Below are 23,746 nucleotides of genomic sequence, written 5' to 3' on the forward strand. Positions count from 1 at the left end.
CCAGAGATTCTGTAAATTAACTTTGGCAGATATCTGGAGTCAGAGAGTAATTTCATTTCCTACTACAATCTTCACATGAAAGAGTACAGCATCCTTTCTACTATTACTTTAACTTACAAGCTTCTTTAAGCCAGTGCCTGAAGATATGAGCCACACCTGTAGCAGATGACTTGCTAAGGAGCACTGAAATTTAGCCTGCTGTCTTCAAGGATCACACCACAGATTTTTATGTTTCCTCTGAATACACTAAAGATGTTTGTTTTTGGTATGGCTGTTTTGAATTAACCTAGAAGAAATCAAAGGCTCTTCGATTTGTGTTATTTCCTAAATAAGTGATGAATTTGAAATAGATGAATTCATATCATAATTGCCAAGAAAAATATTGTCAATAAAATTGTAGCTATCCAAGGAACATCTTGATCTGGCAGCTTTGGAGAAGTCTCAGTAGTTCTTAAGTTCATTTTAGATCATAATATCTATATTTTTTAGCCTTGATTTAGGAAAGCATTTGAATTTATTTTTTCAACTCTTTTTAAAAAGTAAGATATGTTCTCCAGGTTTCAGTGGCTGCATCAGATTATGGATATCTTGCAACATTTCTCAGTTCCTGGATTCAAGCGCATATTCCAGGTGAAGACTTCCCCCCTCCCCCCCAATATGTGTGTACACACATTTTTCTTTTTCTTAAGTAGGTCCTATGATTGTTCCTATTCTTCTGTACAGTTGGTGTCAGACATTACCACCCTGGCACTACAGCTGGATTTGGTACTTGCAGATATTCTGTCCAGCTTTAATGAAGCAAAGTATTGTTCAAGCACAGTGCTGAAAACAAAGGGATATCAGAAGAAAAAAGAATGTAAGATATCTACTGTATCTTTAGTACTTTACACAAGGATTTATCGGAGACAGAACTTTTTGTCTTAGGAGGCAAAAAAACAGTATTTCAATATATTTTCCTAACCTTTATTACTAATGGATTGATTCCTGTTCTAGTTCAATGCCTATAATGAACTCCAAAATGAATGTTTCTAAATCCAGAAAATTCAGTCTGTTAAAGAAAGTTTTAAAAATGTTCTCTACATGTTTTTGCTCATAATGAAATTATTTTAATGTCTGTAAACTTAGCATGGGTGAGACCATGTCTGAAGCGCTGTGTCCAGTTCTGGGCTCTCCTGTAGCCACACTATGCTTTTCACGACTGGTGTATGGGAATGTTGAGAGATTACCATATCCTTATGTCCATCTGTTCATTACTCAGCCAAGAAAAGTGAGGTTGCATTTTGGTAGTTTTGGCAGCCTAACAAATGGGTCTAATCATGCCCGAGAAGAAAATGGTGAGAATTATTTTTGCAGTAAAAAGATAAAATCTATAAGAGGTTCATGTAATAGGGAAAAAGTTAGGAACTTTTGGCAGTAATCAGCATAACTGGTTTAGTATGGATTTCCCAAATGTTGTTCCATAGAGTAAGGTGCTGTGGTTATACATGAAGAATGAGTATTTGTCCTAATTCCAGCTCCCTTTAGTTATTTGCATGAGAACTCTGTTTTTCTCTATGAGTAATCTCACTAGCTATCCTACAGAAGCTATGAGACTTTGTCCTGTGCAAGATGGACGGGGAGTGATTTATGATGGGCTTTTGTTCTTGGAAAATTAATTTTTGGCTTGACACTGTTGATAGATTGTTTGGTTTTGGATTTTTTTTTCTGTTCCATTATCTATTTTAAGAGTTTGGTTCATGATGCTTTGCCAAAACTTTTTCTTACCTTTCTGAGCTTTAGCAATAGATATGGAAGAAGTATAATAATGTCAATGAGCATTTTCATAGTCATCACTAAGGAGAGAAACTACCTTCTCTTCCACCCTGCCTGTCCCCTGGAAATACTGGAAAGGGTAGCACAGTATTTCTAGGGGACAGGCTATGCCAGAAACAGGTGGACCCATTGGATATACGGTGACGTTGAAAGGATACATCTCGCTGGGTCTGTCACAGCAGCATTTGCCAAGCAAACACACATGGTATATTTAAGAGCTGTACTCTTGGCATAACTCCTGAGAGATGACAGAGTCAGCATTGTCATCAGATTGCAGGAAAGTATGCTTCTACAAAAGCCAAGCTTTTCTCTGCTTTTCTCATGGGCCGAATCAATTTCATGGATAAAGATACATATGATTAAAAATAAATTATAAGGCCTGAATTAGGCTAATATAATATTGTAATAAGATAATGTTCCAGTAAGGATCACTATGGTGCATTTTTGCTCCCACATTTTGAGTTCTTTGTCATGACTGTTGGCCTCAGTTGGAAGTGCCTGCTGAACTCAAAAATATGTAAGAGAAATAATATTGTTGGAAATTATTCTATACTGAGACTTGAAAAACATAATAGTAACATAGCAACCTTGGATAATACCAGATCCTGCAGAACTTTGTCTCAGTGTCCTTTTACCTCAGCCCTTGGCTTTGTCTTTTGTCTTCCCATTTTATGTCTCTTAGCAGTGTGCTCGGATAAAATGGACTGAGCAGGTCCTCTCACACCTAGGGGAATACCACTAAAGTACTGCTAATTTATATCACAAGTCTTCTGATGTAGTCTCTACAAAGTATAGATGCCTTTTTGTGGTTGAATTTTTGGAAGAGATGATTTCAAAAGAAATTGGTGAGGACCTCGCATGGTTCTTTCCTGGTACTTCATATATTTTCTGATGTGAACAGTTGTAGTAATGGGTGTGTAGTCAATGTGCTCTGCAAATCAGTCATTTGGGTCATCAGTCATTTTTGCCCTATGGGGGAAAAGAAATCATAACAGGGATATGTCACAAGCAGAATGAACCGTGCTGCTCTGACATGCTCAACAAATCAGGCACAAAATTTGGCCAAAATATAGGATAAAAAAAAAAAAAAACTGTCTTATGATTTATGGAAGAAAAAAAAAAGACTATACAAACAAACCAAAGAAACCCTCCACCTGTTCTACATTGTAAGTATTTAGATTGGACTCTTTCAGGGTTTCTTCATCAGCTAAGGAAAGAACACAGACATTCTCACCATTTATAGTTTGATCCATCACATTATGTTTCAGTCAGCAGTTACCATCTAGCAAAAATGTGCTGCAATTAACAAAACATGAGTCCTTTGAATATGTAAAAGAAATCATTGCACATATTCAATTGCACTTTAGTGATCTTTATTTTCAGTGTGTGACAGAAATTAATTTTGGAAATATATATCACAGTTGTTGAAAGCTATCTGATTTATGCATATGTTGCCTTGCCAATGCAACATCAAGCTGTTAAGACAGTGCTTCTTTGGTCAGTATTTCATTTTCATAAAGGCTAACAGTATCTTCTGTTAGCCCATTAGCAGGATTATAAAACTTGAAACACACATGGTAATAAATCTCCTCCAATTATCAAGTTGTAAGAAGCAGCTTACTGGTAATTTCAAAGCGTACTGGCTCACTCACTGACGAGAGAATCCATCCTTCTTTATAAACAGAGCAGAGACTGCCTAAAGCTGGGCCCACCTGCAGAGGGAGAGGTTGTCCAAGTGAAATGGCCTGATGGAAAACTGTATGGTGCAAAGTACCTGGGAACAAACACAGCTCACATGTATCAGGTGAGTGTCTATATTTACTAGTATGCACCTATTTTTGAGATGCGTTTATTGCAAATTGCTCATCTGGCTCTAGTATTGCAGTGGCAGGCCACACTGGCAAAGCTGCAGAAGGCAGGAAGGTGGACTACATTTAACTGCTAATGCATTTAAATCAGTAAATAAAGCTTTCTAAAACATTAACCAGTACTGTGCATTCCTAGGGAAGTGAGGTTTCACCTGTTCTTCTAAAATCAAGAAATGTGTTTATCAAGTGCAACTCAATAGTAATCAGTAGTTTACCTTTTATAAGGTTAACAGGTAGAACATTAAGATTGAAAAATAGCGTTTGTTATTGTTCCAGATTATTTACTTATTTATCTCCAGGTTGGTTATTTATTTATTTGATGTCACGTAATTACACAATTAATGAGATAAAATCAAGTATGTGACTACAATGACGCATAGGCATTTAATAAAACAATGGAAAGAAAGACAGTAAAAGGAAGAGCGTAAATAGCCCCACTTACATTTGTGTTAGGCACTTTTGAATTGATTAACACATAATCAATCTAAGGAGTGCTTTATCTTTAGCAAAGGCAAAATGGCAAAATGAATCTGAACACTGTAGCCTTAAAAGCTTTTTAAGGCTAAAAAGCTGACTTCTGATTTCAGAGATACAATATTTTTTTTTTTTCTTTTTATGTGCTTGCCTTTGAGAAAAACCAGTCAGCAGCTTTGAGTTCCCAAGTGAATGGTAGAAACTGCAATAAAACAATCACAATAATAATAGCACTTCTGGAAGAATGAGAATCTAGGTACATTTCATTTATATATATATATAATCATTTTCACTTATGTAACTCTTTTCATCTGAGGGCCTCACATTACTCTACAAAAATGGTAAATTTGCTATTATATCTGTAGATAAATTAAGGCACAGAGAGGCTAAATGACATGCTGCATTGACCTTCTCAGCTTGCCAATGACTTGCAATCAAACTCAAGTCCTCAAATACCTGTTCCCTCGAGCTAGTCTCTAAATCTTACCTCTTCTCTTATGTTTAGAGAATGTATTATTTTCTGAAGATGAAAAGTTCTTTGTAAAATATAAAGATCGTTCTATAGTAACATTAATCTTCAAATCATTTAATCTTCTAAACAGTTGGTCTTCTAAGGAATACTGTGAGATTAGATTAATGTGGTTGTTATCTATAATATTTGAAGAAAACTGAAATAGGAATAATGAACTTTTTGCCTTATTTGAGTCCTCTTTGGCAACGTGTTGAACTCACTTTAATTTAAGGAAAATGGATTAGTGTAAGGAGGTTTGGTAAGGTTTGCAGTCCCTCAGCATAACAATGATCAGAGACTTGCAATCTGGCCTTTACAAACCATTTTTAAAAAAAATAAACTGTGGAAATAGCAAAGCTTAGAGGGAGTCTAGATTACACTACATAGGATTTTGCTGATTTAACAAGTATTTCAGTCTGTAGGACAGGACAGCCATAACATGACTACAGATTATAGAAAGTCTGTGACATGGAGGGTGCAAGGCTAACTTCAAGACACATCAGTAGTGTGTCCTTTGGTCTTTCTACACTGCCTGTCTGATGAACTCCAGGACACTGTTCTGCAGGTTATGAGATCTCTGTTGGACCCTTGAGGTTCTCTTGCCAAGTCGTTTGTGTTCCCTTAGAGGGCACACACCATAAAATGAGAGACTGAAAAGTAAAGACTCAAACTGGTTTTATTATGTGATACAAAAATGTATTCTACTTGGATAAATCTTTGAGTTGTCCTCATGTTCATGAGGCACAGAGTGTGACAATACCTGTGCATCCAAGTTTTATGACAAAATGCACCAGAATTCATGTCATCTAGTTTAACATTTGCTACCTGGTTATCCTACACAATCCCCAAGCAGAGTCATACATACCAAATGAAGTAGGTGTTCATTTCAAGTCAAATTGGTAATGAGATCTACCTGTCATTTTTAATATTGGCATGATAGTTATCAGAATTTATTTTTGATTTTCATTTGAGATGGTTAAGTTATTCATTAACACTATTAATTGTTTTCTATCAATTTCAGCTAACCCTTCAGTTTTTGATGTCTTGTTAAAATAAAATCTTATGGAGACAGTAACATGGTGCACAGACACAGTACAGCAGCAGAAGTGCGAATAAAGTAACTTGCTGGATATAATAGATGATTTGAAATGTAGTACTTACCATCAGGATTAAATTGGAGCTCTTAGAGATGGTGGCTTTATATTTTGTATGAATCATGATTCTACTGAAAGTCTTAGTGGGGGGTTTGTGTTTGCCTTTAATGGTATAGCAAATTTATTTCCAGTGTAGTATGCTGAAATACAGCTGAAAAAATTCCACTTGCTCATCATTGCAAAAGTTCAATATATTTCACACTGAAAACATGCCAAATTCTGTGATACGAAGCAGTTTCCTCCCACTTTACACTACTAGTAAAAACAAAGGGATTGCCCATTCAGGAAGGCATTTTCTGATCACATGGAGACAGCAGAATTTATTTCCTGCCCAGTTCTTTCATTAGCAATGCAAAAAACATACTACTAATGGTATTATGCAAAAGCATACTACCAAATGTATTATGCAGTAGGAAGCAGGAATAGCAGATAGTCTGCTACTGGATCATTCTGAAAAATATCTAAATTGCTATGATTTGATTAAACTAACTTCTGCCAAAAGGATCTTGAAGATCCTGTAATGTACTGGTGGCAGACTTGGCCACCAGTTAGTAACAGGAACAGGGTTAGTAACAGGAACAGAGGAACAAAGATGACTTTTGTATTTTCTTTACATGGCTGTGATCTGTGGAGTGCTCTGTGGATTTTAAATGCATTCCCCATAAACTGCTGCAAAAGATCTTGCTTTTAAAAAAGTTAGTAGTTCACAGATCTCTACCTCTGACTTTTGACAATGGGTATGCTATATTGGATTTTTCAGCTGTTCAAAATTAATCTAACACATGCAATCATGGCATTGAGCCTACAAAAGCCACTCCATCTACAAGTTCAAATACATGATTTTTCAGATTAATCTATGATAATACTTGGATAAGTTAATGTTTTTGTATATATGCATTTGGGCTTATTCTTCCACCATAAGTCTGTTGTCATTCAAGTGGTCTCATTAAGTGAAATGGGACTTCTTTTAAGTTCTTGCCAAACTTTTAAGTACAGTTTCAGTAGGAACTAAAACTGCAGTCCTAGATAATAGCTTAAAGTCACAATTGTTAGATGAAGTATGAAAAAAAAATCAGCAGCTCCTGAAAAAGCATAAATGCTTCAAAGCCTCAGCATTTTAACATTCCTCACACCTAGTTACATTTCCTTTCTCATTTTCTGCTAACGGGGTTCATGTTGGATTAAATCTAAACCTAAGCGTGATAAAGCTTTTCATCTTCTGAACAGTGCATTTTAAAGAAATTCCATCAGATTCAATAAAATTCTATTAACTGCTATTTCCTTAGTTGTCACTCATACTTTCTTTCATTTGACATAGTCTTCCTCAACCTTGAAGCACAGGATGTTAAAATTATATTTTTTATTTATTAGAAGAAAGAAAAAGAAAGAAGCAAATAAAAATGACATGAAGACATTTTAATATATTAGTCCAACAAATTATTTTTTCAGTGTTGTTACTGCTTAGCATCCTTAATTTAATGATTTTTATTTTATTGTGTATGTGTCAGTGTTGATTTTGAAGTCTGCTTAGATACTATTTTTGACTTATGAAGGTGCTGCAATTTCTAAGAAATTGCTGTTCTTCCTGTTTTATCTTAATTTTACCATCCTACAATAGATAACAAAGTATTTGTGTATAAATCTTTGCTTGCACATGCATTTTTATTTGGAGGCATTCTGAGAAACTTCCTACAGGAGTAAAATGTGATTTTGTGTTTAAATATACTTTTTTTTTTTTAATAAATTAGGTTGAGTTTGAAGATGGTTCGCAAATAGTAATGAAGAGAGAAGAGATCTATACACTAGATGAAGAGCTTCCTAAAAGAGTAAAAGCACGTTTTGTAAGTATTCTCTAACTCTATGGTATTTGTATGTTCAAAATGCAGTTAACACTGTCCTTAGCTTTATTCGTGACTTTCACTTTAAATAGTGCAATAATTTTTTGAAACATGACTGGCTAAATTGGCACAACAGTTAATACAAGTACACATTTGCCAGTGTGAATAGTTGGCTCTTCTTCCAGTATAGGCTAATACTCCTGTCAGACATAATTCTTATCTCCAGAAAAATTCATCTTGGTAGAACATCTGTCAGATATATTTCAAATTTTAAAAATGGTAAATACTGTGTTCTTTCAGAACGTGCATGTTTTCTAAAAACTTTACATGTTCTTAGAGCTTTTTGATTTTTAAAGCATTGAATATAATAAAAATTCAATTAATTTGTCCTAAGAAACAGATCACCTGATCAAAACTCATAAATGTCACTGGCAGGACTTACTAGCATTTCACTACTCTTCAATTTAAAACCAAAGCTTCACTATGTTTTTACAGTTTATTGCAGTTCCAAGCAACATTTACCTAGTTATTTATGTATATGCCACTCAGGAAGGAGTTGAGATTCATAAAAAACATAAGTTTGAAAAGAGAGAGTTTCATCATACAGCTACTGGAGAATACAGATTGCTGCTATTACCCGTCTTTCTTACAAATGATAATTTTTTGTGTAGTCCTACTCGTTGCTACTTCAATACAAAAGAGCACCATGTTCTTCTCAAGGCCATGTTCTATTTTAGTGCTCTTTGTTCAAAACTGTGCATTGCAAGTTATGTTACCTTTCTTAAGTAAAACGATAGCATAAAGATGTAAAAATCTTACCACAATTGAGAACAAACAGTAATTCACAGTTGTGAATAATAATAATAATAATAAACTTCTTATTTGAAGAATCCTGTTGATGCAGCTTTGAAAACCGATTTGTGATGTTGACAGGCAACATGGCTTCAGTAAGGGCAGATCGTACCTGACAAACCTAGTGGCCCTCTACAATGGGGTTACAGCATTGATGGATAGGGGGGAAAGCAACTGACATAATCTACCTGGACTTGTGCAAAGCATTTGACACAGTCCTGCATGACATCCTTGTCTCTAAATTGGAGAGACATGGATTTGATGGATGGACCACTTGGTGGGTAAGGAATTAGCTGGATGGTTGCACTCAAAGAGTTGCAGTCAATGGCTCAGTGTCCAAGTAGGGATCAATAATGGTGGTGTTCCTCAGGGGTCAGTATCCAGACCAAAGCTGTTTAACATCTTTGTTGGTGATATGGACAGTGGGATCGAGTGCACCCTCAGCACGTTTGCCAATGGCACCAAGCTGTGTGGTGTGTTTGACATGCTGGAGGGAAGAGATGTCATCCAGAGGGATCTGGACAGACCGGAGAGGTGGGCCTGTGCAAACCTCATGAGGTTCAACAAGGCCAAGTGCAAGGTTCTGCACCTGAGTCAGGAAAACACCAAGCATAAATAAAGGCTGGACAGAAAATGGATCGAGATCAGTTGTGAAGAAAAGGAACGTGGGGGTGTTGATTGATGAGATGCTCAACATGAGCCAGCCATGTGTGCTTGCAGTTTAGAAAGCCAACCATGTGCTGGGCTGCATCAAAAGCAGTGTGGCCAGCAGGGCAAGGGAGGTGATTTTCTCTCTCTGCTCTGCTCTCATTAGACCCCACCTGGAGTTCCCCCACCTGTGTTCAGCTGTGGGGCCCCCAGCACAAGAAGGACATACTAGGACGAATCCAGAGGAGGGTCACAGGGATGATTAAAGGGCTGTAACACCTCTTCTATGAAGACAGGCTGAGGGAGTTGTTAGCATGGAGAAGAGAAGTCTCCAGAGAGAGCTTGTAGTGGGGGGCCTACAGGAAAGCTGGAGAGGGACTTTTTGTCAGGGAGTGTAGTGATAGGACAAGGAGTAATGGTTTTAAAATTAAAGAGAATTAAAGAGGGTAGATTTAGATTAAATATTCAGAAGAAATTCTTTATGGAGCAGGTGGTGAGGCACCTGTTCTGGTTGCCCAGAGAAGCTGTGGATGCCCCATCCCTGGAGGTGTTCAAGGCCAGGCTGGATGGGGCTTTTGGCAGCCTGGTCTAGTGGAAGGTGTCCCTGCCCATTGCAGGGGGTTGGAACTGGGTGATCCTTAAGGTCCCTTTCAACCCTAACCATTCTGTGACTCTGTGAAAGGGAGAGCAGCACACAGTGTATTTTTAATTCCTTCAGGGAGGTAGGGTCATACACAACTCCTGCTCACATATCCATTATGTGACATTACTTAGCTGATTCTTGAGAGGTATGTGGTGTGGTGGGGGAATAATGTGTAGAGTTGATTCTTCATGCATCAGCTGAGATAAGTTTAGTGGACTAACACAGCATTACATATAAAGTTGGCTGAGTGCGTCTGACTTTCCTTTTCTGTGCTTCTTGCCATATGCACCTGTCATTAGTGTCTGCTTTCAGGCAGTTCTCAACAGCTGTACCCTGCGTGGATGCTGTGTATTTCAGAAGCTAGGGATGTGTCAGAGACAAGGATTGAAAACCAGGGATAAAAGAGAGAGAAACCTGAGGCTGTCAGCCTGCTAAGGGCGTGTCCTCTAGCAGGTTACCCTTCTTTCACTGAAGGAAGAGAATAAGAGTAGGACTGTTCTTTCCAATGGGAAGTGCCATGATCGGATATTCCCAACTAAGTGTTGTGGTTTAGCCCCAGCAGGCAGCTCAGCACCACACAGCTGCTCGCTCACCCTTCCCAGGTCGGATGGGGGAGAGAAATTGGAAAGGTAAAAGAGAGAGAACTCCTGGGCTGAGATAAAGACAGATCACTAGGTAAAGCAAAAGCCACTTGCACAAGCAAAGCAAAAGAATGAAATCATTCGCTGTTTCCCATCGGCAGGCAGATACTCAGTCATTGCCAGGAAAGCAGGGCTCATCAGCTGTCCCGGCTGCGTCCCCTCCCAAGTTCTTGTGCACCCCCAGCATCCTCATGGACAGGGCAGCATAAGAAGCAGACTTGAAAGACCTTCACTCTGCTCTGCAATAACTTAAAACAGCAGTGTGTTATCACCAATATTTTCATCAAAAATACAAAACACAGCATTGTGTGAGCCTCTGCGATGAAAATTAACTTTGTCCCAGCCAAAACCATGACACTAGGACACTTTTTCTGTCCATTTATTTGTGATAAGTGCACACATCTTTAAGTGTTCAAATCATCTAACATTAAGATAGATGTCTTAGAAATTGTTAAATGAACCATCTGGCTATATTCGATGTTTTTTTCATTATATACAGAAAGCATTTCATTACCATTTTTTGTTTTAGAAACTATTCATAAAAAGCTTTTATAATTATAATGCATGTTCTGTAGAATGTAAACTGTTGCATTTCAGTAAGAATATCAATGCAGACATAGCTTGGGTTATGCTATTCTTTTTAAAATGTCATTTTTATAGTTCAATATTTTATTTTTGCATTTGACACCATTACATTTATATGGAAGTAAAGTATAAGACTGTACTCAGACCTTTGAATGAATTAATGTCTGGTTTTAGTCTACAGCCTCTGTCATGAGATTCGAAGACACATTTTATGGAGCAGATATTATCCTGGGAGAGAAGAAGAGACAGAGAGTACTGAGCTCCCGTTTTAGGAATGAATATGTGGATGATCCAGGATACCGCACCTTCTTAAAAAGCTCATTCCAGAAGCACTGCCAGAAGGGATTATAAATAAGTAACAAAGAGCCAAAGACAGACAGACAGACAAACAAACATAAACACACACACATTATGTTAAACTGGTTACAGCTGACTAAAAATCATACAATGTTAGTTGCAATTGGTTTTGGTTTAATTAAACCCTTGGTTTTACAGTAACCAGTCCATACATGAGACTGGTAATCTGAAGTACCTGAGTTATGATTTCTTCAGTTAATGCATTAAAGATTTTGTAGCATTTTGCATTATGAAAGTAAGAGGGAAAACAAAGTGAGAGTAAATGGAATTAAAGTGATATGCTGAAGAAATTTTTTAGTGCTGCTTGCCTTGAAATTAGTGATAAAATTCCATTTGAATTACTGGAGAAGATTTGTATTCAAAAAAGAAGACATTTTAGTAACCAGAGACATTTTTTTTTTCTGCAGGTAGGAAAGGATGTTAAGTTTAATAACGGCAGTTTTTATAAAACATTTTTAAAGCAAATACAAATATGTACAGGATTAAGACAAATGAAAGCTGTACTTACTTCGTACAGTGCTTTTACATTTTTATGTCACTACTGCTTTCAGTAGGATTTGATGTGGACTCAGCTGTTGACAAATATTTTGGGCTTTTGAGAAAGGTATCTTCAGCACAGCAATGGTGTTTTGTATATTTAAAGAGAGATTTTTGCAGTTATTTTTAAACACATTTTTCATAAGATCTATTAAAAATATCTATTTGTAAAATAAAATTTTCTTTCATTATGTGTATGAAATACTAGAGTTTAAATATATATACTTAACAGACTAGTTTTGAATGAATATAATATGGTCTTCCTTTTAAGATAATATTCTATCAATGTCTTAATGTTTTAAATAAGCATATAAATAAAAAAATCCTTTTACTTGCATCATTTTGTCTGTTGATGTGATTACCAATTCTAGTATCCTATACCTATGGGAATCAAGAAGCTTCACTATCTGCAGTATGCCTGTAGTTTCCTGAACACAACACACACATCTTAGTATGAAAATAGTAATTTGATAAATATTGTACTTTAATTTCTTGTCTTTATCTTCCTATTTAGTCTTTGGGATCTTGACCTTTTTGGAAGTTTCACAGAAAACAGCAAGTCAGAATGCATTTCCAGTCTATTTATCTGAAACACTTGGCTATGTGAAACAAGAAGAGAGCTTTATTGAAATGACATAATCTGTTTCTTGTAAATTGGCCCATCAGCAGGATTTCTGCCTGCCTGCTTCAAGAAAAAAAACCCTCTCTCAAAATGCAATTTGAATCTGAGCATTGCTGTTTCTTGGGTTCTGCTTGCAGAAAACAACAACAACAAAAAAAGAACCAAACCTAAGCAAACCAAACCAACCACCACAAAAGCAAAACAAAAACAAAAAGACAACCCTGAATAAATAGACCCGAAGAATTTTTTCAGGTTAAACCCCGTCTTTTATATGCCAAGGCACAAAAATCTTTGTCTCACTGCCTTTGAGTGATTATTCTTCTGTTTTTGAGTGGACAGTGAAATCTTTTCACCTGCTATGTAACACCTCAATTGACAATTTAATTTTTCTCTGTTATATTAGCTGTCTTTTTTTTTTTCTTCGTACCATGAAATCACTTGAAAATTTCTTCAGTCTAAGAAATTGCTTAGCTGTGACAATTGCAATGCATTTCTTATTGACAACACTTTCTCTAGAGGTAGTGGGTTTCAGTGAGTATTGTCTGGCATATTTCAGAGTATCAGAGCTGAAAAATCTAGAGTTGAAAAGTTAAATGACTGGTACTGTAGCAAAATGCAAGATTGCTGCTGCCTTCAGGATTTAATTACAACTGGTAAAAAATAAGTTATTATATATTATATTTTTTAATATAATAAGAACATCTCTATTAACTTATTGATGTTGTTTCATAATACTGTCCTAGGTTAAGACTGATTTTATGATCCACTTTAAAGATTCAAAAAAACAAACTCAAAACACAATTAATTGGTTCAGTACATATAAATATATTTGTAATTAAGTAAAGGGGCTATTGAGTACTACAGAGACTAGAAGTCAAATGTATGTTCTTTGACTGTATCTTATGACCTGTTATTCATGACTGAATAAGTTATCCCATCTCCATGCAATGGATCTAGTATGTTTTCTTCAAGTTCCTTGAGATCTGCTGATTAAAGGCTGTGGTGGTTTTACCGTGCTAGGCAGTTGAACACCACAACCGCTCTCTCACTCCCCCTCCTCAGATGAGGAGGGGAAGAAGTAAAGGAAAGAACAACTCACGGGTTGAGATAAGGATGATTTAATTAAAAAGGGGAAATATATATATATATATAATTAAGGAAATATTATTATTAATTAAACAATTCAACTAAAGGGAAAAAAGGGAAAGGGGAAAAGGGAGGGGGAAAGGGAATAACTAAACAAAACAAGTAAAGACTATGTGGAAGTGCAGAGGAAAGAAATTACTCTCTACTTCCCACAAATGAGCGATGCTTGACCACGTCCTTGAAGCAGGGCCTCAACGCACGTAGCCAGTGTTCGGGAGGAGGACAGACGTTTTCGCAACGAGAGCCCACCCCTCCCCTCTTCTTCCTTTTTCCACCTTTTATTGCTGAGTGTGACATCATATGGTATGGAATATCCCTTTGGTTGGTTTAGGTCAGCTGCCCTGGTGATGTTTCTTTCTCACTTTTTGCCCACCCCCTAGGAGGGTCAGAGAGAGTCCTGATGCTGTGCCAGCACTTCTCAGCAGCAGACACAACACTGGTGTGATACCACTGCTGTTCTAGCTACAAGTGCAGAGCGCAGCACTGTATGGGCTGCTGCAGGGAAAGTTAACATCCCAGCCAGACCCAGTACAAAGGCCTGAAAAAAAAATCTTAAAATAATCATGAAAAAAAAAAAAAAAGTTTGCTTGTTTCTACTTCTGCCTTTCAGTAAAAATTATTTATTTCTGTAATTCTGGAAGGCTTCTGAATAATTTCTAAACTTTGTAAGGTGGTTGTCCTTACTTTCCCACTCTGGGAAAAGTAAATCTGAAATGTAATTGCCTTGATTTCAGTAAGTTTGCAGATGACACCAAGTTAGGTGCGAGTGTCGATCTGCTCGAGGGTAGGAAGGCTCTGCAGGAGGATCTGGATAGGCTGGACCGATGGGCTGGGGTCAACTGCATGAAGTTTAACAAGGCCAAGTGCCGGGTCCTGCACCTGGGGTGTAATAATCCCAAGCAGAGCTACAGGCTGGGAGATGAGTGGTTGGAGAGCTGCCAGGCAGAGAAGGACCTGGGAGTGATAGTGGACAGTCGGCTGAATATGAGCCAGCAGTGTGCTCAGGTGGCCAGGAAGGCCAACAGCATCCTGGCTTGCATCAGAAATAGTGTGACCAGCAGGGCTAGGGAGGTGATCGTCCCCCTGTACTCGGCTCTGGTGAGGCCGTACCTCGAGTACTGTGTTCAGTTTTGGGCCCCTCGCTACAAGAAGGACATGGAGGTGCTTGAGCGGGTCCAAAGAAGGGCGACGAAGCTGGTGAGGGGCCTGGAGAACAAGTCCTACGAGGAGCGGCTGAAGGAGCTGGGCTTATTCAGCCTGGAGAAGAGGAGGCTCAGGGGCGACCTTATCGCTCTCTACAGATACCTTAAAGGAGGCTGTAGAGAGGTGGGGGTTGGCCTGTTCTCCCACGTGCCTGGTGACAGGACGAGGGGGAATGGGCTAAAGTTGCGCCAGGGGAGTTTTAGGTTAGATGTTAGGAAGAGCTTCTTTACTGAAAGGGTTGTGAGGCATTGGAACAGGCTGCCCAGGGAGGTGGTGGAGTCACCATCCCTGGAAGTCTTCAAAAGACGTTTAGATGTAGAACTTAGGGATATGGTTTAGTGGGGACTGTTAGTGTTAGGTCAGAGGTTGGACTCAATGATCTTGAGGTCTCTTCCAACCTAGAAATTCTGTGATTCTGTGATTTTCAATAAGTAAATAATTTTGTCAATTTGGAGAGAAAATAAGAGTGATTCCCTATAAAGCACTAAACTTCACAGAATCACAGAATTGAAAGGGTTGGAAAGGACCTCGAGAGATCGAGTCCAACCCCCCTGCCAAAGCAGGTTCCTGAGAGCAGGTTGCCCAGGTAGGCGTCCAGACAGGCCTTGAATATCTCCAGAGAAGGAGACTCCACAACCTCCCTGGGCAGACTGTTCCAGTGCTCCATGCTTCACCGTGAAGAAGTTCTTTCTCATGTTGATGCAGAACTTCCTGTGCTCCATCTTGTGGCCATTACCCCTTGTCCTGTCCCCACAAACCACTGAAAAGAGGCTGGCCAAATCTCTCTGTCTCCCACACCTCACACATTGATGAGAGCCCCTCTCAGTCTTCTTTTCTCCAGGCTGAACAGACCCAGGTCTCTCAGCCTTTCCTCATAGAGAAGATGTTCCAGGCCCCATATCATCTTTGTGGCCCTCCGCTGGACACTTTCCAGGAGATCCCTGTCTTTTTTTGTACCAGGGAGCCCAGAACTGGACACAGAACTCCAGGTGAGGCCTGACCAGGGCAGAGGAGAGGGGGAGGATCACCTCCCTTGACCTGCTGGCCACACTCCTTTTAATGCACACCAGGATCCCATTGGCCCTCTTGGCCACCAGGGCACACTGCTGGCTCATGGTCAACGTGTTATCCACCAGGACCCCCAGGCCCTTCTCCTCAGAGCTCCTCTCCAGCAGGTCACCTCCCAGCCTGTACTGATACGAACAGTATCAGTACAGTTCTTCCTTCCCAGGTGCAGGACTCTACACTTGCTCTTATTAAACCTCATTTGGTTTCTTCCTGCCCATCTCTCCAGCCTGTCCAGGTCTTGCTGAATGGCAGTACAGCCTTCTGGTGTGTCAGCCACTCCTCCCAGCTTTGCGTCATCAGAGTACTTGCTGAGGGTGGACACTATTCCCTCATCAAGGTCATCGATGAAGATGTTGAACAAGACCGGACCCAGCACCGACCCCTGGGGTACACCGCTAGTCACAGGTCTCCACCCGGACTCTGTGCTGCCAATCACCACCCTCTGAGCTCGGCCAGTCAACCAGTTCTCAACCCACCTTAATGTCCACTCGTCTATCCCACACTTTCTCAGCTTTGCTAGCAGGATGTCATGGGAGACCATATCAAAAGCCTCACTAAAGTCAAGGTAGGTGACATCCACTGCTGTCCCCCCATCTACCCAGCTGGTGATGCCATCATAGAAGGCAAAGAGGTTGGTCGAGCACAAATTTCCCTTGGTGAATCCATGCTGACTACTCCCCATAACCTTCTTCTCGTCCAATTGCTTGGAGATGGCATCCAGAACAAGCTGTTCCAACACCTTTCCAGGGACAGAGGTGAGACTGACTGGCCTGTAGTTTCCTGGATCCTCTTTCTTGCCCTTCTTAAAGACCGGAGCGACAATGGATATCCTCCAGCCTTCAGGCACCTCTCCTGTTCTCCAGGATCCTCCAAAGATGATAGAAAGTGGTTCAGTGATCACCTCTGCCAACTCCCTTAGCACACATGGATGCATCCCATTGGGGTCCATGGATTTGTGTGCATTGATCCCACTCAGACTCTCCCGAACCACTCCCTTGTCAACCAGGGGGGAGCTCTCCATTTTCCAGACCCTTTCTCCTCCTGCCGGTGTCCAGGAGTCCTGGGGGGGAGTCCTTGAAGCAAAGATAGCATTCAGCATCTCCGCCTTCTTGGTGTCTCCCATTACCAGGACACCCCCGTCGTTCAGCAAGGGACCAACATTATCCCTAGTCTTCCTTTTACTGTTTACATATTCAAGAAACAAACAAACAAACAAAACTTATTATTATCCTTTATCTCTTTTGCAAGCTTCATCTCTAGGTGGGCTTTAGCCTTCCTTGTTGCGTCCCTGCAGGCCCTGACAACACTTCTGTACTCCTCCCAAGAGGACAGGCCCTTTTTCCACATTTCATAGACCTTCCTCTGCCTTTTGATCTTGTCAATGAGCTCCTTGCACATCCACGCAGGTTTCCTACCCCCCTTCCCTGATTTTGTACTCTTAGGGATGCACCGATCCTGAGCTTCCTTGTTAATAACTTCCTTATTTTATAGGTATGGGCAAATTGCATTTTGACAATTAAAACAGTAATATCATTTTAGGAGGTTGAGATGAAAAGTAGCTGTGTCAAAACTTTTTTTTTTTTTTTTTTTTTTTTTTTTTTTAAAAAAAAAAAAAAATTCCTTGTATGTAAGGAATATTAAACTTAACAAAAAGATTATAAAGGGAATTTCATTTTATTTTTTAAGCCACTGAGCTCTCCCTGTAGAGGACCTCTGTATAACTGGATCTCTTCTTTAAATATGGAATTTGGGGCAAAATTTTGGCACTAGCTGCCAAAATGTTGGCATCGATTCTACTGTCTTTATCTCCTTATCTATTAAACAGAGATAATGATACTCATTTCATGAGGTCTTGAGAGGCTTTGGTAAGTGCCAGATACAGAGCACTGTGCAAATGAAAAGCATAGTTACTACTATTGCAGTTTCATGACTCCTGTCTCAAGACCCAATAGCACTTGCAAAACTATATTTACTGAACAACTGGCCTAAAAAGAGCTTTCTTAACCCTTTACAACTCCTGAAATTTCTTGTGTTTTTCAGTTCCATATCAGCATTAATATGGACTTTTCCAGTATGTGAGAAGGCACAAAGGTATGTGGTGCTGTAGTTGTTAGTACGCCATGCTCTGGGAAACAGAGAGCTTGCCACGATGTGACTCAGGTAGGCAGATAACAAAACAGGGTCCTTTGTTGTAAATGGAGCCAATTCTGAATAGCCTGGTTCTCACTCCAATAAAACCTTCCCTTGCTATTTTTGTCCTGATTTTAGGTCCAGAAATGTCTTTTCTGATGAAAAAGCACCAGTCCAGTCAGCATTCGTCACCATTCACTTACAGTGCTCTGTGGGGTCTAGCAGAAGTGTTACCTTCCAAGACAGGCTAACTCAATCATGGTGGTTTTCCTAGGGTAAAAAGAAACTGAATACAGCAAGAGAGAGTTTTTTACCTCAGAACGAGAGAAACTATTACCTGATTCTGAAATAACAAAGTGTTTTTTTGTTGGTTTTGTTTGTTTGTTTTTGTTTGTTTGTTCATTTGTTTTTTCATATTCAAAAATTCTGAAGGCTACATGTATGTATGACAAACATTTGACAGGCCAGGGTACATTACATTTTTTTATTTTTCACTATGTTCACATTCATCTCAAAAATATTAAGAATCTGAAGAACTGCAGGCTTGTGAAGCAGAATATTTTAACACTATGACTATGATTTCCACAGCTACAGCTAAGGTTTGATAAAATCACATTATTAGAGTTAGATAAAAATTAGATTACTTCTCTTGAATCCTATTTGCTCTTGTATTACTATAGCAAAGCAATTTTGTTGGTGCTTAATAGGAGCTATATAATGCATTGTGTTGTACTACAGTGCTTAAAAAAAATCAATTAAAAGGAGAAGTAGATAAATTCCTGCAAAATATTTTGCTTTGAAACTTGTTTACACTTTCCAGCTGTGATGTAAGTGAACAGCAAATTTTTGTAGAATATGATACCCTGATATTTCAAATATAACAGGATAAAAGCTGTCTCTATTTACACAGATCCATCCTTTCTGATTTTGTGAGACGTTCTCCAGCACATAAGGCATAATAGAAAAAAATACTGATAAGCTAAATACTGCTTGAATGATCACATGGCTAAATAATGAATGGTTTTATTTGTTACCTGTTCTGCTTGATTTAGTGATCTTTATTTACTGGCACAATCACAAAAGTTAGTTTTGATAATTGATGATGGTAAACTGATAATTTCACTTGGAGCTATGAAATAACTCTACTTCATCAGTCCATAAATGGTATTTTTGTAATTGTAAGTCTGTAAGTGGTATTTTGTTTCCCATTAAACAACTGAAGAATTTCATGCCAGTGTCCAGTAGTGTATTAGCAGGAGGGAAAGCTTGCGTATGATGCACAGGAGGAATCTTTCCTACACACATGCACAAAAGGCATATCCATCTTTTTAAAAAATAACAGAACCATTTGATAAATTTTATCACACACCTTTGAACTTCAAAAGCCATCTCTGAGGCATCTTGTCTTGAATTCCAAATACCTTAGGTAGGAGTTTTCTCTGACATACCTAGCAAAAATCAAATGAGTGATGGTATGGTAGGACATAAAGGTTTTATTGGAGTTCATCTGAGCTGTTCTATATACTGCCTGCTTTGTTATGGGTTCACAGTTACTAACAGACCAAGCTGTCCTACAGCCATGCTGCTGAAATGTTATTCTCAACAATTTAATGCATTTCCTATGTCTAGATTTGTAGGCAGAGCTGGTAGCTGCCAAAACTTTCTTCTGTAAGAGCCTTTTTTCAGTTACTAATAACTATGGCAATGTAATGTATCTTGCAGTTGAAATTTTTGTGTCAGTTTGTGCCCAAAAAAGTCAGGGAGGTCTTCTGTGAGCAATTCAGTCATTTGGAAGAAGGGGATAAGGAAAAATAATAATAATAATAAATCGATCTTTCTCTCTTTAAGTTTCCCAGCTATTCATTTGAGTATTTTTGTGGTTCTCTCCAGCAGTGGAACAGGGACTTGCAGTGTGTGGGGGAAAGGATGATTCCCATCAGGTGTCAGAAATAGGGTTGTTACCATTTCTATAAATGCTCTGCCATTTGACTGATGGACTGCTCTATGGGACAGGCTTCGAGTACGAGAGCCTGTCCCATCTGTCATGTGTGTCCCACCCCAGTGTCCTTCCACAGCGAGGCAGGACCCTGTGTACCTATTGCCACCACCATCAGCTCAGCACTGACCTTGACGGGGTTGCAGACTAAAAGGTACTTAAATGGAGACAGAGACAGGCTTTCCGTTGTTCTCACTGCCTGCTGATGTTGCTGCTGTAGTACAGAAAAGCAGGACAAACATAAAATAAATCTGCCCTCAGTACAGAAGGGTAAAGAATTGAAAGCAGATAGGGAGAATTCATGGAGCTGGAAGGGGAAGAAACAGAGGGACCAGATTCCGAAAAAGAGATTTGGTCACAATCTTCTGCAGAACCCAGGATGCCTGAGGCTCAAATTTCTTCTGGTATAAGCAAATGGCTGTGAAATGTACCAGCAAATTACTGGCTGGATGCCTATAGGAATAGCTGTTCCTGATGCCAATTACTGCATCAACTCAGGGAACAGTCATCTTTATTCTCCCAAGGATCTGATCCTGCACAGAGTGGAGGGCAGTAATGTGTGATGAGTTTTTAAATACATATATTTTTATATATATATATACACATATATTTCCGATTGGTCATCAGAAAACAAACAAACAACCCCTCTCCCCCACTTTGTGCATGTGTGTGTATTTAAATTTCAATGCTAGAGTTAAGGTTGCAAAATGAGGTATACAGCAAATGCCAGAATTTTCCCAGGAGAAGGAACATCATGTTTGAAGCTTCCTTATCTGTTTCTTACAGATCTAGTTACTAGAGCAGCTGTGGGGAAGAATCACCATAATGACTCCCTGGGATGCACAGGAGTTAAAGCAAGAAAGAATGGAGACAAGGAACTGCATTCCCAAAGGGTATTTCTTGACACAGTAGTAACAGTTGATGGCAATGTCATGCTGCATTATTGAGGAGAAAAGGTTCAAGGAACAATGTAATGGAACAGAATTATCTTTGAAAAGTTTTCTTGTCTAAAAGTAGTCCAATGCAATACACATACCTCTCCCTTTCTCTGTGTGCCTGTGCAGTGGACATGAGTAACAAACAAAGCTGTTACTCAGTCCAGCCCTGATACAGCAACCACAGGTGACTTGCATGGCCCTGTTGTTTCCCTTAGAGTCCTATTAAGTGAGTGAAGGCAGGAACAAGAGAATTATTTATTTTTAAGCTGGAAAGCAGATGGTGCAGAAAACAAGGTTGTGGATTTTTTTGTTGTTTATTTGTTTGGTGGCTTTTTTTTTTTTTCCCAATTGGCCCTGATGAGTAGGAGGAAAGAAGGAAGTCTTAAAGGCACAGGAGCAGGCTGTCCCTGTGTGCCGTAAGATGAGCTGGGGAGGAAGAAGACCTGTGTGGCTGAACAGGAAACTCTTGCTGTGTGTACAGAATTAAAAGAGAGTTTATGTCTGGTGGAAGAAGGGACAGGCAACTCGGGGAGAGCACAAGGAAGTTGCCACCATATGCGGAGAAAAATTCAGGAAGGCCAAAGCCCAGTACAAGCTCAACCTGGCCACTATGGTTAAGGCTAAAAAATGTTTTTATAAATATAATAATGTTAAGAGGAGGGCCAAGGAAAATCTCCATCCATCACTGGATGCAGGGGGGAACATGACTACTAAGGATAACGAAAAGGCTGAAGTTCTTAGTGCCTTCTTTGCATCTGTCTTTACTAGCCAGACCACTTATCCTTGGGGTACTCGGCCTCCTGACCTGGAAGTCTGGGATGGGGAGCAGAAGAAACCCCCACAGTTCAGGTGTAAACAGTAAGAGACCTGCTGTTCCACCTGGACTGTCACAAGTCCATGGGGCCAGATGGGATCCACCTGAGGGTGCTGAAGGAGTTGGTGGATGTGATTTCTGGGTTGCTTTCCATCATCTATCAGTGGTCATGGTCATCTGGAGAGGTCCTGGATGACAGGAGACTTGCTAATGTGATGCCCATCTCTAAGAAAGGTCATAAGGAGGACCTGGGAAACTACAGGTCTTTCAGCCTGACCTCAGTGCCAAGAAAGGTGATGGAACAGGTCATCTTGAATGCCATCACACAATGTACAACTGGGACAGCAAGGGGGGATCAGGCTTAGTCAGCATGGTTCATGAAAGGCAAGTCCTGCCTGACCAACCTCATCTCCTTCTACGACCGGGTGACGCACCTCGTGGATGACGGAAATGCTTGTCTACCCAGACTTCAGCAAGGCCTTTGACAAGGTCTCCCACCGTGTTCTCCTTGGAGAAACTGGCAGCCCACGGCTTGGACAGGCACACTCTTTGCTGGGTTAAAAACTGGCTGGACAGATGGGCCCAGAGAGTGGTAGTGAATGTAGTGAAATTCAGCTGGTGAATGGTCACCAGTGATGTTCCCCAGGGGTCAGTGCTGGAGCTCATCCTCTTTAATATATTTATTGATGATTTGGATGAGGGAATTGAGTGTACCCTCAGTAAGTCTGCAGAAGACACCAAGTTGGGGGGAAGTGTCGATCTGCCAGAGGGTAGGAAGGACCTACAGAGGGACCTGGACAGGTTGGATTGATGGACAGAGGCCAATGGGATGAGGTTCATCATGGCCAAGTGCTGGGTCCTGCGCTTGGTCCACAACCCCATGCAGTGCTACAGGCTTGGGGCGAGTGGCTGAAAAGCTGTGCAGAGAAAAATGATCTGGGGGTGTTGGTAGATGCTCGCCTGAACATGAGCTGACAGTGTGCTCAGGTGGCCAAGAAGGCCAACAGCATCCTGGCTTGTATCAGGAATAGTGTAACCAGCAGGACCAGGGAGATGATTGTTCCCCTGTACTCTGCTCTGGTGAGGCCACACCTTGAGTACTGTGTTCAGCTTTGGACCCCTCACTACAAGAAGGACATAGAGGCCATGGAGCATGTCCAGAGAAGAGCTACGAAGCTGGTGAAGGGCCTGGAACACAAGACCTATGGGGAGCAGCTGAGAGAACTGGAGTTGTTTAGTATGGAGAAGAGGAGGCTGAGGGGAGACCTTATTGCTCTCTACAACTACCTGAAAGGAAGGTGTGGGGAGCTGGGGTTCGGCCTCTTCTCACAGATAGCTAGTGATAGGGCTAGAGAGGATGGCCTCAAGTTGTGCCAGGGGAGGTTCAGGTTGGAAATTAGGAGACGTTTCTTCTCAGAAAGAGTAGTCAGGCATTGGAATGGGTTTCCCAGGGAGATGGTGGTATCACTGTCCCTGAGGGTGTTTAAGGAAAGGTTGGATGCAGTGCTTAGGGACACGCTTTAGTGGGTGACATTGGTGGTAAGGGGATGGTTAGACCAGATGATCTTGGAGGTCTTTTCCAACCTTAATGATTCTATGATTCTAAAGAATAGCAGTGAGAGATTTCTGTCCTGAATGCTTCTTCATCATTTCAGGTATTAAGTTGTTTCAAAATGGCCAGATCCATTTTGTTCTGTGCCTGTTCACCTTTGTAGCTCTCACACCAAACTCTCTCAGCAGAGATTTTTTTTTTTTTTTTTTTTTTTTTCTAACCATTATAAGCATGGAACTAGAAAAAAGGAGAATTTTCTGTCTTCCTTTGACAATTGTGTGGAGCTAAGCTGCTAAGGGAACCAGCTCAGTGCCTCTAGTTCTATATATGACTTTGGTATGCATAAAGCATCTCATA

At 39.9% G+C, this 23,746-nt stretch overlaps 1 protein-coding gene across 3 annotated transcripts in view; it reads left to right on the forward strand.

Annotated features, from left to right (window-relative positions):
• Positions 1-12,257, forward strand: part of KDM4C (lysine demethylase 4C) — a 284,404-nt gene extending 272,147 nt beyond the window's left edge. For all 3 annotated transcript variants that reach the window (XM_035309601.1, XM_035309602.1, XM_035309603.1), the window contains 3 exons: positions 3,497-3,616; positions 7,568-7,660; positions 11,201-12,257. In XM_035309601.1, the coding sequence (XP_035165492.1) occupies positions 3,497-3,616; positions 7,568-7,660; positions 11,201-11,377 (390 nt within the window). In that variant the 3' untranslated portion in view covers positions 11,378-12,257. The remainder of the gene's footprint in view (positions 1-3,496; positions 3,617-7,567; positions 7,661-11,200) is intronic.
• Positions 12,258-23,746: the final 11,489 nt, after the last annotated feature.

Source organism: Oxyura jamaicensis, chromosome Z (genome assembly GCF_011077185.1).
Source record: "Oxyura jamaicensis isolate SHBP4307 breed ruddy duck chromosome Z, BPBGC_Ojam_1.0, whole genome shotgun sequence".
Lineage (NCBI taxonomy): Eukaryota > Metazoa > Chordata > Aves > Anseriformes > Anatidae > Oxyura > Oxyura jamaicensis.